The 17,500-nt window shown below is 44.3% G+C and overlaps 2 protein-coding genes across 2 annotated transcripts in view; both read left to right on the top strand.

Annotated features, from left to right (window-relative positions):
- Positions 1-17,500, top strand: part of rpl23 (ribosomal protein L23) — a 279,577-nt gene that overhangs the window by 127,470 nt on the left and 134,607 nt on the right. The window lies entirely within an intron of this gene.
- rarab (retinoic acid receptor, alpha b) overlaps positions 1-17,500 on the top strand; it is a 72,448-nt gene that overhangs the window by 16,875 nt on the left and 38,073 nt on the right. Inside the window, exon 3 of the mRNA XM_060891881.1 lies at positions 5,019-5,379. Coding sequence (XP_060747864.1) covers positions 5,208-5,379 — 172 coding nt within the window. The 5' untranslated portion in view covers positions 5,019-5,207. The remainder of the gene's footprint in view (positions 1-5,018; positions 5,380-17,500) is intronic.

The raw sequence follows: 17,500 nt of genomic DNA, 5'->3' as shown, positions 1-17,500 counted from the left end.
ATGTCTGTTTTGACATCAGAATGCTTCAGTAACGTTGTCTCCCTCTGGCCACGCCCACTTACTGTTTCACTTCTTCATCTATCAGTAGTATGAAAATAATGAATGTTATTTTGGTAGAGATTATTGTCCTACACACACACACTACCATGAAACATATCGACACCCATCAGCCAATCCGGAGCAAGTCTTTTTTATTTATAATGTTAATGGTTAATTCACTAACACACACAACTTGTTTTTTTTATTTGATTATCAAAATACAAGTAATATCGTCATAAAAGTCATCTCAGATTGATTGCTCTGTGTGTGTGTGTGTGCGCATGTGTGTATGCGCGTGCGCGTGTGTGTGCACGTGTGTGTGTGTGTGTGTGTGTGTGTGTGTGTGTGTATGCTGTTATTCGCTCCTGGTGGAATATATTTGGTGCGGATGCCAGCGGCACCCATAATGCCGAAAGTGAGTGGTGCTGACATTTTCTGTCCATCCACTTAAACACATACACACACTCATACACACACTCATACACACACTCATACACTCATACACACACCTCACGCTTCGCTGGTTCTGACATCTTATCCGTTGGTGCGTGTAGGTGAGACAAGCGCCCGTGCCAGCAATAACCACAGAAAGTGTGTGCGTGTGTGTGTACGTGTGTGTGCGCAGCTGTTTGAATTGGCACACATCTTACATTGCAGCTGCTGAGAAACCTAAAGGTCAAAGGGCATTTCAAACAAACTCCATCAGACTTACCATTAAACACACATGTGTACAGGCAGGAGGAGAGACGGCTAGGAAAGAGAGACAGACAGTCATATAGACGTGGAGAGATGGACAGGGGGAGAGAGACAGAAAAAGACAGACAGGGAGACAGATATCCAGACAGAGAGGGAGAGAGACAGACATATATATAGGAGCAAATAAAAAGACCTATAGACCAAAAGGAAGAGAGACAGACAGGAGAAGGGACAGACGGACATATAGACAGATGAGAAAAGGACAGTCGGGAGAAGAGACCGACAGGAAGAGAGATGTAGACATACAGTAGAAAGAGAAGAGTAAAGCCAGACAGACAGGAGAAAGGATAAACAGATAGACACACAGACAGACAGACAGTTTGAGAGACAGACATTCTGTGAATAATTATGTGAGTAATTTCTCATGTATCTTGTATTTCATGCTCAGTTCCCAGCTCCAGTAAAAACCACGAGTCTCCCAGTGATCATTAAATCCCCTGCTGCAGGGTTCGGGCTGCGATTCCTCTCCTCCTGCTGTTTCATAGTATTTTAATTTGCTCCATAAATAAGTTAATGATGCCTCTCTTTAGGTAGTCGGCATTAATGGTGTTCATGTGACTGCTGTTTAATCCCTCTCTCTTCTTCTCCCGCAGTTCCTTCCCTTCTTATCCTCGTGATATTTCTGATGAACTTTTTTGGCTTTTTGAGTGTTTTAGCATCAGATGTTCACACTAGTCCTATCTTGGAGAAGGAGCTTCACCCCTGGGATGTTGCTGGGTTTCCTACCTCAGCTTTAGGTCCTTACACAACAATACTTTTGGATTAAGGTTATGACTTTGACCTGGTCATTTAAAAACATTGAATTTACTCTTCTTTACACATGGTTTAGTAGAATGACTTGTGTGCTTCAGATGGTTGTCTTGCTGCAAGGCCCATTTTCAATTGAGGTTCTGGTTCCATTTAGAATTCCTTGTTCCATTAATGATGCCAAGCTGACAGAACCCAGATGTTGAGCACAGATCCAAACTAGAGGTCTTAACGGGTCCACTTAGATCCGAAAACCCGAGGTCCGACCCAAGACCTGAGCGGGTTCGGGTCAAAAAGTTTCATGTGTGCCTCGGACACGGGTAGGGTATAATAATAGCGGCATCGGGTCTCGGGTAATTTAAAATGAATGTGTTTTTACCGAAAGGACCCGAGAAGACCCGAACTACTGTATCTCATGTGTGTGCATCGAATAAAGTCCTTTTCCAACCTCTCGTCTGTTTGCCAAGACCGCTTGCGACATCGTGTTGCTGGCGGTAAGCTAATTTTTGTTGAAACAGACCTGTCAATCAATTTTTAATCCACGGTGTAGCGGTTACTTTTCTGTCTGACTGGTGCGTGCAGGGTTGCATCGGTGTGTTCAACATTCGTGCCCAGTCGGGTTAAAAAAATTTGCCAACCGGATCGGGTCGGACTCAGGTCTAATTTTTTCGGGTTGTCTTGGGTCGGGTCTATCTTAAAAAAAAAATAAATTATGCACGTCGGGTTCGGGTACAAAGTGATTCAGGTCACTTCGGGTCAGGAACATTTCTTTAGACCCAAGAAGACCTCTAATCCAAACCATGATACTACCACCTCCATGTTTCTATTTTGGGTCCATACTTCTACAACCCATTCAGGCTTTTTAGCAAGCTCCAGACAGTCTTTGTTTTTTTAAAAGCAGTGGCGGTTCCTCTTGCAACCCTGCCATGCACACCACTGTAGGTCAGTGTTCTCCTGATGGTGGACTCATGAACCTAAACATTAACCAACTTGTGTGAGGTGTTCCGCTGCTTAGAAGTTACTTTGCAGACTATAACACAACTTGCTGGTAGAGTGATCTTTGTTGGTCAGTCACTCTTAGGGAGAATTCTGGTGGTCTTGATGTTCCTCCATTTCTACACCGTATTCCTGTGGATTTTAAAACCAAAAGATTTTAGAACCTTGTCCAGCCTGATGAGCATCAGCTTTTCATCTTTCTAAGGTCCTCGGAAAGCCCCTTTGTGCCATAATATACTTCCACAAACGTGTTGGGAAGATGAACGTTTGATTGATCTGTTCTTTAGATTAAACACCTGATTGTCGTCCCCATTGATTAAAATCACCTGACTATAAATTCACTTTCAAATGACCTTCTGATCCTACAGGTTCTGTAGGTCTGGCAACCCAAATCCTCATTTAACTCCTGTGTATGAGCAAGATCTATTAAACTCAAACCCATCTCTCTCTCTCTATCTCCCTCTCTCTCTCTCTCTCTCTCTCTCTCTCTCTCTCACTTTTATGTCTGTACATTCGATGTTTCTCTCTCCTCTTAAACACAATCTTTAAATGAATCTCTGCAGTGTGCGCCGCTGCTGCATTCTTGGAGATAAATAATAACCCTCGCTTTTTGGGGAGGGAATGTCGGAGGTGGGGTGAGATTTATCAGTGCGGAGCGTTGTGTGTGTTTGCGTGGGCTTGGAAAAACTCGATTAGCCAAAGATAGATGGTGGATGGAGGGATGCTAATATGAACTGGTGACAAGAGGGGAAGATGGATGGGTGGATTTACACAATTGAGAAATGATGCACAGACAGGCGGCTACACACACACAAACACACGCACACAAACACACACGGTTTCTCTTTGCGATCAATTCGCAAGGCGGGGGCTGTTATTAAATTTTTATACCATGATAATTGCCTAACATTTTATCATGATTTACGATATCGTCATGATATCGAAGCAGTAATACTATATTACAAATAAATGACTCAGTCAGTACCACACTTCTGCTGAGCACAATTATGAGATTGTCTTCTACGAGAATTATGAAAGCTCCTATATACCATACTCTTTTACCTTTGTCTAAAATAAAACTGTTCAACCCTGTGGTTTAGTATTGAACATGGAAGGAACTAAACCACAGTGACTTAATTTCCTGTAAATGACAGGACCGCAGGCAACAGGTGCTATATTGACAGGGCAACAAACGGCACAGCAACGAGGTGACAAGTAACAGTGACAGAAATGTCACACTAACATGGAAAGAAGTCAACAGGACAACAATCAATAATGCTTTTGATGACAAGGCCACGGGCCAGCCGGCAAACAACACAATGGCGCAGGGATATAGGGGTTTGGATTTGACCAAGTCTCAGACCAAGAAATGTCATGGCAACAGAGCAGTAAGTGACCGGGACACAGGATGTGACGGACTTAGAGTGACATGGGCAACAAATGATTAGGACAGTGTTATGGTGCCAGGAGACTGGGTGAATAGGGAATAAGCCAAGCCTAGGGCTGATAAACTTAATAATGCCAGGGCAAAACAAGTGACACAGATACAGGGTAAGTTTGACAAGTATTAGTGCAACAAGGAAACAAATAGAAGGGAGACAGGGAATAGGGTGACGAGCATTAGGGCAACAAGTAGATGTGGGGCAGGGAATAGGGTGACGAGCATTAGGGCAACAAGTAGATCTTGGGCATGGAATAGGGTGACAAGCATTAGGGCAACAAGTAGATATGGGGCAAGGAATAGAGTGACAAGCATTAGGGCAACAAGTAGATGTGGGGCAAAGAATAGTGTGACAAGCATTAGGACAACAAGTAGATGTGGGGCAGGGAATAGGGTGACAAGCATTAGGGCAACAAGGAAACAAATAGAAGGGAAACAGGGAATAGAGTGACATGGTTAGGGCCAGATGTTACAGGAGGCCAGGGAATAGGTTGCCAAGCATTAGAGTGGCAGAGCAAGAAGGTCTGGGGACAAATGATGGGGCAGGGCAAAGGTGTTACAGTGACAGGGGAAAGAGATACAAACCTTACATCAGCCAGGTTTTCAGGGAATATTACAAACACCAGGCCAAGTCACATCATAGGGACTGGGTGATAAGCAGGAGAACTGATAGAGGGATAAGGTGTCAAGTGTGTACTTAGGGAGCCTCTCTGGAAGTGCCCTTCTGGATATACTCAAGTGTTCAGGATGCTGATATCTGCACAGTAAATGATCTAATTGATTACTGGCATAGGATAAATGGAGTCTGTTTAGAAAGTCTTTAAGAGTGTGTGTGTGTGTGTGTCCTTTAGGATCCTGCTGCTAATGACTTTGTGTTTTCTCTCCCCTTGTTCCCTCATGCTTTTAATTCTACATTTACTGGAACCAAACAAGGTTTTTTTTGAAGCCAGATTGTGATAGTGAGTAAGGAATAAAACATTCATGAAGTTGAGTTACAGGTACTAATGTTTCTCTGTCTCTCTTTCTCTCTCTGACCTAGGAGCATCATGTGATCTCCAGAGTTAATCTACAAGTCATCGCTCACACACACTCACACACACACTTCTTTGGAGTTTATTTCTAGAAGGACGTGTAACACAAACCTCAATGCATCTTCAAGCTTTTGCATGATCAAACAGATCGCAGGATCGTATCCATTATTTCATGCTGCAATGGATTGTTGATCACTATGTCTGGAAGTGATAAACCCCTCCCACTCCCTGGCTCTGGCCACGCCCATGCTCTGGGCATTTTTCCGATGCCCCCATATCCTTACTTCATCCCTCATATGTTGGGCGGGATTTCTCCTCCGGCACTGCCTGCACTTCCTTTGAGTGGATACAGTACCCCGTCTCCAGCCAGTGAGTATTCATACGCATCTTTTTTATTATATTGTAAAGTGGGCGGAGCTAATCTGGGGTCAGTTTACATAGGCTCTTCGTATCTAAGCAACCTAGTGTTTAAAAGATAACCTAGCATGAATGAGCTAACCGTGCGAGTGGAAACTACTTAGCTTTTGTTTAGTACCTCAAGTCTGCTCATTATAATTTTAGGCCACACCCACTGGTCTATGCTCAGAGGGTTCAGCTGTTGTTTGAGCATCTTTTCACATTTCTGTCTTGCATTTGTCTTTGAAATGTTGCAGGATGTTTAATAAAAGACTCAAGATGATTAACATTTAGAACATTTTACACAGATTGATTTGTTTTTATTTTATTATTCACTCAGTTGTCACTAGTTTGAGGACAATTTCGATCTGGATTGCAGTGTATGAGAACATAGCCTTGGGATTTCTTGCTTTCCTGTTTGTTTTTCTGTACTAACCATTGCATTAGACTACTCATTTTTACTATTAGACAAGTAATTAAAAACCAACATGACTGTTTCTTGACTGCTTTCAGGCTGTTTTAGCAGTCGAGATTACATCCAACTGCACTTTATCTGCCTCTCACAGGCTATACATCATACTTATTTCCAGCTTCAGTGCATTATTTTTGTGCCAGTCCTTAAAACGCGCTCTCATGCACAGCCTTCGGGAAGGAAGTTCCAGGAAACTCTGTAAAGCGTAACGACGGATGGAGGACGGACGTGAGCTCTGCAGCAGTTTTTCAAGGTTTTTTGACATCGAAAATCCAGACGACGTCTATTTTTATTGAGTCGCCGATCTGACTCCAAACTAGCCGAGCGAGATCTGAGACGTGAACCTGTGGCTCTGGAACGTTATTTAGCTTTAAATATGAATGCGGAATGCGATTAAATACCGTCTTAGCGTTAAAGCGTTTAGAAAACAGCACCAGTTTTCATGTGTAGTCTTATGTTTACATGAAAATTTTCAAGCTAACAAAATACATTTAGCTGCTTTTTTTTGTATCAACAGGCTGCCCCACAGCGGCTAGCGAGCGCATCCCTCGACTAGTCCGTGCAACTCCTACCGAAGTCGTATGAAGTCTGTGCTTAAAAATAGATCATGACATCAAAGGTCCTCGAGCAGCCGCTCCGAGTTTGGACGTTTCTGTTCAGACGAGACGTGTGCGAGACGCGTTGAGAGATTTCTCCTCACACTCGTGTGCGATGTACACACGGCCGAGTGCTGACAGAGTGATGATGTGTGTGTGTGATTCCTGCTCTTTTTGCCTTATTTTTTTTCGCTCTGGTTGTCCTGCAGATATTTAGGGGAATTTGGTTTCTCGCTGTGTCATTTGAGTGCTACGTGTGTGTTATCATGCTGCTTGATGTGTCGGATCACGTCGACGTGTTTGGCGAATCGACTCGTTGGAAATTCGAGACGTAAAACCACCGGAATGTTCCTGAGCAACACAAAAGATGCCATTTTACCCACGATGCCTGGGGAGAAGTTTGTCCTGGTGTGAACTCTTACGTGTGTGTGTGTCTGTTTATGTTACACACGACATCACAGTGCGGTTATTAAAGGCACACTTCATACCAGCACATAAAATGCACGTATTTGGTGTCTGATGTTTCTTTGCTTTGTTTTGCTAATGTTGCTAACAAACAATGGAAGTCTATAGCCACAAGTTTAGCATGGTGGACTAACTGGTGGATATATATATATATATATATATAAAAGCTTATTGGTCAAAAGGTGTTGATGAGACGGTTGTAAACTTTTCTTGTTTCTTTGGCAACAGCTCATTGTCTTGGTGAGATTTAAGGGGATTTTTACGTTTACATTTACAGCATTTAGCAGATGCCGTTATCCAGAGCGACTTACATTATCTCGTTTTTTTATACAACTGAGCAATTCAGGGTTAAGGGCCTTGCTCAGGAGCCCAACAGTGGCAGACCTGGGATTGAACTCACAACCTTATGATTGGTAGCCCAACACCTTAACCGCTAGGCTACTACATTCCATTTTTATTTAACGTTAATGGAAGGAGTCTCCAGTGTTAGCATTCTGTATCAGCCGAGTGAGGTTTTTACTCCTAACTTGTCATATAGTGTGTTAGTATGTTATCATTTTCACACTTACTTATAAAGTGGACACTTTTTATTGTATTTACGGTAAACCTGCTCCTCCAGGAGTTACGGTAGTCATGTGGAAATCTCTCACTGGTGGAAATTAGCTTGTTGTTCAGGATGAATTTACTGACTCATTTTTTTTCCTAGAGCTTGTGTGACGTCTGTTATTTACATCCTAACACACACACACACACACACCAAGTTCCAATTAGCGAGCACATCACATACCGAATCAAAACCGAGGACATTTTCCAGACAGGTCCGCGCATGTTCACGTTAGTCAAATAATATAATCAAATGAACGTCGAGGTCAAGGTTTAGAGCCAGTTGGCAGATTTTATAATACGCGATCAGATATTTTACACTGTTGCATTGCGTCTCAGAAAAGGAGGCGTGGCCTTTGCACCTGTCCAGCAAAGGAGAAATGGAAAAGGGGTGTGGCTTCTGTGGTTGATATGAAAACCACTGGAATGTTTCAGGGTGCATTAAAAAATGCTGTTCTACCCACAATGCACAGGGAGACGCTTGTCCTGATGTGAACTTGAACGTGTGCGTGTGTGTGTGTGTGTGTGTGTGTGTGTTATAAACCTAACACGTCTTGTTACTCAAATGTTTTTGTTTTTTTTCTCTGTGCCTTGTATCGGTGCAAAAAAAAAGTTTTGGCACCCCTTGTTTTTTGTTTTTTTTTTGTTTTTCTCTGCAGTGTGTTTATTCGTTTGTGGTACAACAGTAACTACACTAGTTTGTATCACAGGTATTACCTCAGAGATCATTGCTGGACAAACAAACGTCCAGGGTTCAGCGTTAAACGTTGCGTGTAACCATTTTGTCACGTTTTAATGTCATCGCTGTGAGAAAAACCAAGACGTCGTGTCCCGAATCAGAACCTTTAGGAGTGTGTTACGCGTTTCCTCAGCGCTTGCTGGTTTGTCTGTAATGTTTATTTGATATGATCATCACAATGTAATGATGTCATATTTCCATAAAAGGAAAAATAATAATATATTATGGGATGTGTTTGGTTTAGAATGCAGAGTATAGAGTCGATGGGTAAAAGGTAGAGAACATCACTATATCACCACTCCTGCATTGTGTGTGTGTGTGTGTGTATGTGTGTGTGATTGCAATCTGACCTTAAATCAGACCTTAAATCAGACCGAGTGGTCTGCCTTGGGTTTTTACTCGTCACAGTTTGTATGTGCTGACTGCAATGTAGGGCACAGGTGTGTGTGTGTGCGTGTGTGTGTGTGTGTGTGTGTGTGTGTGTGTGTGTATGGTCAGTGCTCTTTGAAAGGCTTTCAGCTTATCAGAAAAAGCCTCTTCAGACTGGATTGATGTAACCCCCATTATATGTTAGTGCACTCAGACACTCTGAAGAGGCCTGCCAGAACACACACACACACATATACACACACACACACACACACACACACACACACACAGGACAAGGGGCAGGTCGGGATGCCCTTGAGGGAGTGTGTTAAGCTCTAAGTGTGCTTCAGGGTGACGTTGTTAAATAGATGGCACTCCCTCAGTGCTAAAAGCTGCTTTTATTGCTTCTCTTTAAACACAAACACACACATGCACACACACACACACACACCACACACAGACATGACCTTCATAAGTCTCTGTCAGTTAGAGGATAGTAGACCGCACGTGTGTGTGTGTGTGCGTGTGTGTGTGCAGTTTATTTCTTCACAATAATAATGCGTTCTCAGTATGAAGATTTTTATGTAAGACACATGAAGGAGTCTCCAGCGTCAACACGTGAAGTCTTTTATTCTCTTCTGCTAATCTTTATGATGTTACTGTATAACACTGAAGGCTCATTAATATTCAGACATGTTCATTAATATTACTATTAAATACTAACATTATTAGTAGATTTACAACGTTGTGAGATATAGCGTGCAGTGAACTGATGTATGGCTCCAACTGTCAGTAAAGAGTTGTGTGTGTGTGTGTGTGTGTGTGTGTGTGTGTGTGTTTGTACAAGAGGTCACATTCTTGGGATGGCCTAGGATGCACTGTGAGGGGCCCGAGACACTCCAATCTCCACACACACTCGCGCACACATACACACACACACACACACAGTCCTGAGAGCATGATTGTTGCTGTTAAACCTCTTTGATTTAATAAGCACATCTTGTGGTATTTATAGAATGAGGTGTGTGTGTGTGTGTCTGTCTGTGTGTGTGTGTGTGTGTGTGTCATATAGTCAGCTGTGGTTGGTGCTTGTCATATGCTTTTCCCGTGGAGCCAAGACAAACCATACAGTCCTACACACACACACACACACACACACACTCACTCTCTCTCTCTCTCTCTCTCTCTCTCTCTCTCTCTTTCTGTGAATGTCAGTGTATTGTCTTTATAAACATTGCACTTTTAAAGTTAGGCCATCTGTGAGCCATCCAGTAGCAACCACAGACACATGCTAGCACTCATACACACACACACACTATCATATGCACACACTTGCACTCACACTCTCTCTCACACTTGTGAATGATTAGAAACACACTTTTAATCAGAGAACTGAAAGTAACAGTCAACTTTACTTATACATTCACTGAATGATGTGTGCGTGCGTGTGTGTGTGTCTTTGTGTGTATCGGTTGGTGTGTGTGTGTGTATCGGTTCGTGTGTGTCTGTGTGTATCGCTTGGTGTGTGTGTATCGGTTGGTGTGTGTGTGTGTGTGAATTGGTTGGTTTGTGTGTGTGTGTATCGGTTGGTGTGTGTCTGTGTATATCGGTTGGTGTGTGTGTGTATGTGTGTCCTCCATGTCTCTCTTTGTGTGCTTTAGGTCTTTGATGTGCATTATGTTCACCACATGTGTGTCTTGTCACTGTGTGTGTGTGTCTGTGTGTGTGTGCGTGTGTGTGTGTGCGGTGGTTTATAGGTGTGCTGTCTCACTCATGCTGGATTTACAGCTCACAGACTGTGTTTATCACTCACCAGTGCCTAATGGAGAGAGAGAGAGAGAGAGAGAGAGAGAGAGAGAGAGAGAGAGAGAGAGAAGAGTGGAATAAGGAAGAGGGGGTTTCTGTCCTATCTCTCACTTTATAGCCATAAATCTCCTCCTTCAGCTACAGAGAGAGAGAGTCTGTGTGTGTGTCTGTGTGTGTTTGTGTGTGTCTGTGTGTGTGTGTCTCTGTGTTTGTGTGTGTCTGTGTCTGTTTGTGTGTGTGTGAGTGTCTGTGTGTGTCTGCTTGTGTGTCTGTGTGTGTCTGTTTGTGTGTGTGTGTGTTTCTGGGTGTGTGTGTGTCTGTGTTTGTGTCTGTGTGTGTCTGTTTGTGTGTGTGTCTCTCTGGGTGTGTGGGTGTGTGTGTGTGTGTGTCTTTGTGTGTGTGTCTGTGTGTGTTCTATTGCCTTTGTTTTAGTGTGTGAGGTCACTTTATGAGCTATGTCTTCTTTCCACTTCCACCTTGTTCTCAGGAGGACAACAAACACACACGCGCACACACACACACACACACACACACACACACACACACACACACACACACACACACAGGGCCATGCTGTTGGGTGGAGCAGTGTATGAGGCATGTGTGTGAAAGGTGATGGAGGGCTGAGTGTGTGAAAATCTCACCGAAATCACACTTCACAGTTCTTCTTCACACTTTCACACAGCATCACTGCTGACCTTTTCTCTTTCTCTCTCTCTCTCTCTCTCTCTCTCTCTCTCTCTCTCTCTCTCTCTCTCTCTCTCTCTCTCTCTCTCTCTCTCTCTCTCACACACACACACACACACACACACACACACACACACACACACACACACACACACACACACAGAGTGATGGTAAAACATTATAAGGGGTGTGTATTTGTGTATGTGTGTGTGTTTGTGACATAATTCATAATTAACACTTCAATGACTTTTTCAATCCATGTAAACACACATACGGAGAAGCAGAGAGAGAAACACACAAACACACACACATGCATACACAGAAACAAACACACATACACACAGAGAAGCAGAGAGAGAGAGAGACACACACAGAAACAGATAGATAGAAAGACGCACACAAACACACACACACACACACACACACAGAAACAGAGAGAGAAAGACATGTATACAGTGTAGCAGAGTGTGTGGTGGCTGAGTGAAAGTCGGATAGTTAAAGTGGACGAGTGGATGAAGGTGTGTGATCGTGTTCTAATCTCTGCAGGAATGTGACGCGACACCACGTTAGCAGATCAGCTGTGAGATTAGCAACAGGTCAGTGGATAAAACCCAATAACGCGCCCTGGTGGTGAATCACATGATCCCCAGCACAGCCTCGCTCTCCTGACGACACATTCCTGGCTGCTTTCCCAGAATTCACTGGTGCCTCAGAAGTGCGCTAATATATCAGCGCTCGTGGCGAAGAGCTCGTCCCGACGGCGCGGGGTGTGGAGCTAGCGTTAGCGAGCGTCGCTGCTGCTTCTCCTGCGCTGACATCAGTGTGTCATCGTTCACCAGCCAGGGTTTGGATCTGATGTGGAGTAAAATCAGAGTCAGAGTTCTCGGATCGGTCAGAAAGGAGTCTCCAGTTTCAGCGGTAAAGCTGTAACTCAAACAAAGGGGGGAAGTCGTGACCTAATGGTTATAGAGTCTGACTCCTAACCCTAAGGTTGTGGGTTCGAGTCTCGGGCCGGCAATACCACGACTGAGGTGCCCTTGAGCAAGGCACCGAAACCCCCAACTGCTCCCCGGGCGCCGCAGCATAAATGGCTGCCCACTGCTCTGGGTGTGTGTTCACGGTGTGTGTGTGTTCACTGCTGTGTGTGTGTGTGTGTTCACTGCTGTGTGTGCATTTTGTATGGGTTAAATGCAGAGAACGAATTCTGAGTACGGGTCACGTCACTAATCCAGTCTGAGAACAAAGAATCCGATGCGGCGTTTGTTTATCATCGAGAGTTTCTCTCCTTTCGTTTATGTTTCGGTCCAAATCAGCAGCTTTTCTGCAGCGCTACGTCACCGTCCTTCGGATCAGTTAAGCAGAAACGCAGCAAAACAAAATGCACCACCTATAAATCCACCAGCTTCCAAGTGAACCATTTGACTCTGAATCGACTCCCGGAAGTGAATCGATTGAAGTGAATCTCTGTGTGCTGAGTGTGACGTTTCCATTAAAACTAAATCTATTATCTCTCTCCATTTGAAAATGAGCCAAGTGGGCCTTTTGTTCCTGTTCCGTGCACACACACACACACACACACACACACACACGCACGCATCTGCTGGCTGAGCTTCAGGGGAATCCCAGATCGATGGGATGTTACGGCTCGGAGAGTCGAGTGGGACTCCGAGACCCAAAACAGGACGTGCCTGAGGAACTCCTGCACGTGACGGCTGATTCATCCTCCGTGCCGAGGTCAGCGCCGGATCGCACTCGTTTGGATTGTTCGATTTCGCTCTGTTTGTCTTGGCTCTAGGTCTTGTTTTTTTCTTCCCTGGACACAGTTCCTTAATATCCTCGGGGAAATCCTGAGGAATTTAGTCACCTGAATCAAATCTCCTGAGATCCTGAGGTCATAAGACCAGATATTTGTCCGTTTAACCTGTTTAATCCGGAACAGATTGACTTCTCCTCTCTGTCTGATTCGACCCGTACGCTGACGACTTTATGACCGCATCGTTATGTTCGTGCGCTCTTCTCGTGTTGCGGTTTCTATGGTAACAGCTCGTTCGCAGCAGACACTTCGTATGAGGTTCGTATTCGTTGTTTATTCAAGGAGTCTCCAGTCCAGGTCGAGCTTCTGATCTGTATGATTTGTACACATTCATACACATCTTACCCAGAGGATGTAAACAACAGAACGAGCTGAAACCCTGGTTTTCTTCCAGCTAACAGGAAACAGGAAGTAACACACACACACACACACACACACACACACACACACAAAGAAAACAGACGTTCACACTGCAGAGTGACATCTTGGATCTCATCAAATTTACTTTTGTTATAAGCTCAATCTTATTAAATAGATTATCGAGTTTTTTTTGTACATTTTGAGCTTGAACTTTTTTTTATTTTTTGTCGGATCATTTTTTGCTAATTATTTTCAAGCTTCAGTTCAGTTCAGTTCAGCTCTGTAGCTCTACAGCTCCGTCCTTTGGATCAGTTTAAGCAGCTCGCAAAATTTACAACGCAACTTTCCATCACAAAACGCACAACCCGATCGATTCGCTTTAGGCAGGTGAATCGATTCAGAGCCGAGTCGCTTTTTCGGTGGAGTCGAGTGATGTCGGCAGATTGATTCTTAGAAAGATTTAAAATGATCTGCTGATAGAACAAGAAGCATAAAAATTTGAAAGAGTATTATTAATCTTATTATATCTTATAAGTCGTGGCCTAACGGTTAGAGTCTGACTCCTAACCCTAAGGTTGTGGGTTCGAGTCTCGGGCCGGCAATACCACGACTGAGGTGCCCTTGAGCAAGGCACCGAACCCCCCAACTGCTCCCCGGGCGCCGCAGCATAAATGGCTGCCCACTGCTCTGGGTGTGTGTTCATGGTGTGTGTGTGTGTGTTCACTGCTGTGTGTTTGTGTGCACTTTGGATGTGTTAAACGCAGAGAATGAATTCTGAGTCTGGGTCACCGTACTTAGCCGTATGTCACGTCACTATAATAGGAGAATATTAGATACCTGTCACTAGAAATAAAAAAACTAAACAAAAACCACAAGGAGTGTTAAGTTAGGTAGTTAGTGTTAAGGGAGAGATGTGACAAGGTGTGTGTGTGTGTGTGTGTGTGTGTGTATATACACTTCCAGATGTTCCCACTCAGGTTTAGTTAAACATTATCAGTCTCACTGCCTCTCTTTCTCCTCCTCTTCTCTTGTAATTCACTGGAACGTTCCCAATCTCCTGTTTCATCTCTTCCTCAAACAACAAGCAGGAGACTCGAGTGGGTGCACAAACTTTCGCACACAACCGTAGGTCCTTATAACGAAGATGACACGGGTTCCTACCAGATCGAGTAATAAAACGTCAGGTTTAAACTCCGTTCTAACGGTTTCTATAGTAACAGCTCATTCTCGGCATGTCCGAGGGACTCGATCCTTTTTAACTGCAAGTTGAAATAAGAACAGAAACAGAGAAGCTTTTATCTGTTTTAGATAAGAGTCGGACTTTCGAACCCGACGGTACGTGCGACGCGAGCGTTAATGTAACACTCGACTGCTTTAAAGATGCAGTTTAAAGTGTACACACCGTCCCCGAGACTCCGTCCGTCTGACCTTCCCTCGAATCTACAAGGCTAATGTAGCTAATAGGCGACGGGAGGCTAAAGCTAGCAGTTTAGCACAGTGTAACAAAAGCGGCGTCTCTTTGTGGAGTCGTTCGGAGTTTCGGTTGAACTTGCTAATGTGTGTTAGACTTGTGTTGTCTTTAAATGCAAACAAAATCTACTGTATAAGAGAGGAGAGGAAGAGGAGAGGAAGAGGAGAGGAAGAGGAGAGGAAGAGGAGAGGGCACTTCCTTTAATTGAGAGGGCAAAAGTGGAAAGCCCTCTTCACCTCCAAACTGAAATCCGTCCTGTAATTCATTAACATTTCCCCCGCAATCAGCATTCACTCACTTCCATTCACTCTCCTGCTCCATTTCCATGTGAAAGACTCGAGTGCGCACTTCAGTCGCTCGCTTCAGTCGCGGCTGTCAGGCCGCGACCCCGTGACCTCTGGGGGGAGGATCTCAAATGTCAGGCTCTTCTCCGCGCTCGCTCCGTCCGTGTCAGCGGCCCCAGGAATGCCCTGCTTATTGTAATAGAGTCAAAGGGGGAGGGGGCGAAGGGGGTAAAGACGGGTTAATTGCCCCCTCTGAGGGGGTGATCGTGTGTTTTCCGGGCCGTTGCGCCGTTTAGCTGCGACACTCGGCTTAAGGGGGATTTTTAGTGATTAAGCTGAGGATTTGCGTCGCTTCTTGGCTGCAACAGTCAATTTGTCAATTGTGTGTGTGTGTGTGTGTGTGTGTGTGTGTATGCAAATGAGTCTGTGCAGACACACTCGAGGCCGTTTGATATGCACAGCTCTGTGGATAATCTGGCATTAGGGGGTATCTGTGTGTGTGTGTGTGTGTGTGTGTGTGTGTGTGTGTGTGTGTGTGTGTGTGTGTGTGTGTGAAAAGCAGCCTGATACAGGAGGCCTGCAGTGATAAGATAGAAAGTCACTGGTCTGAGACATGGCTCAGGTGTGTGTCTATGTATTGATGTCTGTGTGTGTGTGTGTGTGTGTGTGTGTGTGTGTGTGTACTCTTGCATGGAGAAATCGGTGGCTTTTGTTTTGCGTCAGTGTGTCTGATGTAACAAATTCTTGCTGACCAGGCCCTCCCCCAATAGAAAGATTCCCTACTGTGTCTTTCTTTTATCTGTGTGTGTGTGTGTGTGTGTGTGTGTGTGTGTGTGTGTGTGTGTGTGTAAAGCTTTGACTCTCTGGTGCAGCCCTTTTTAAAGCCTGGAAAGTAAATTCAAAGCTTTCTGAGTCTCACATTTGATCTGATATAACAGCAAGGATTTGAATATTAATGAGTTATTTTTCATATATTTAAATATTAACAAGCACGTAATGTTATAGAGAGACGCAGAGTGAATTTCAGCAGCAGGACCGTGTGTAATTTGCATGAGGTCAACAAAAGAAATTCACATTTGTTATAATCGGTTTGTGTGACGTGAGCACTTCCTGTGTGTTATGTAATTGAGTGTGTACAGCCTTTAGCTCCGCCCCCTAGACCAAGCGCATATGAGAATAGAAATGAAGGGCTTGTGTTTAAACCTGCTTTCTGGGTGTTAAAGCTCTTAGTGGTGATGTCATGTTTAGTGTATCTTTATTTTTACTATATTTTAAATTAGTTTTTTTTCCTTGAACTTTTTAAAATACGGAGAAGAATTTGACATCTTAAGAATTCAAATGTGGGTATGTAAATATTCAGGTTATTTGTATAGTGAAATTCATCCTGACCATACACACACATACACACACACACACACACACACACACACACACACACACACACACACAGTAATCATTTGCGTACTAAGATGTGGGCTTTCGTTCTTGGGAGGGTTCTGGGAGGGTTGGTATTGTGACACTTTTTGCCCTCTGCAGAAGATGGAGTGATGCAGTGACAGTCACTGAGGTAAAAAAAAAAAAAAATCTAAATACCCCCCACTATTCACCCAACCCCCAGCTCCTACCCTTCCAGTCACCCCCTATCCTCTCTCTGCCCCTTTGAAATGGTGATGATGATGATGATCACTGCCTCTCCACCCCACCCCCGATGATTTACCCCCCTGCTATGGGCAGATTCTACCCCCCTGCCCCCATTTGTCAGGACGGGCTCCAGCTCTCTGAGCCTTTTGTTTCCTGAACATCTGAACCAACTCATTTCCCCATAACACTCTTTATAGCTAATCTGGATCATCTGTGTCCTTTGTGTCCTGTACATCAGTGTGTATTGTTTTCCTGACGCTACCGTGGAGATGATCGTTTGTTTTTGTTCTACATCTGAGTTCGTCTTATTACCTGATACACGATAAAGACGTCTGTGTGTCGATGTCTGAGAGCCTGAGTCAAGTTCAGAGTGTGAGTCATACAGTCTGATTAGATTCTAGAGTTTCAGACCTGAGTCGCCGAGTCAGAAACTGTACAGTCTGGGTTAAGTCGCCGAGTCAGAATCTGTACAGTCTGGGTTGAGTCGCCGAGTCAGAATCTGTACAGTCTGGGTTGAGTCGCTGAGTCAGAAACTGTACAGTCTGGTTTGAGTCCAGGGCAGAAACTGTACAGTCTGGGTTGAGTCGCCGAGTCAGAATCTGTACAGTCTAGGTTGAGTCGCCGAGTCAGAATCTGTACAGTTTGGGTTGAGTCGCGGGCAGAAACTGTACAGTCTGGGTTGAGTCGCAGAGTCAGAAACTGTACAGTCTGGGTTGAGTCGCCGAGTCAGAATCTGTACAGTCTAGGTTGAGTCGCCGAGTCAGAATCTGTACAGTTTGGGTTGAGTC

The sequence above is a fragment of the Tachysurus vachellii genome, chromosome 18, assembly GCF_030014155.1.
Source record: "Tachysurus vachellii isolate PV-2020 chromosome 18, HZAU_Pvac_v1, whole genome shotgun sequence".
Lineage (NCBI taxonomy): Eukaryota > Metazoa > Chordata > Actinopteri > Siluriformes > Bagridae > Tachysurus > Tachysurus vachellii.
The sequence above is the reverse complement of the archived record's forward strand: the minus strand, read 5'-3'. Positions and strand labels throughout refer to the sequence as shown.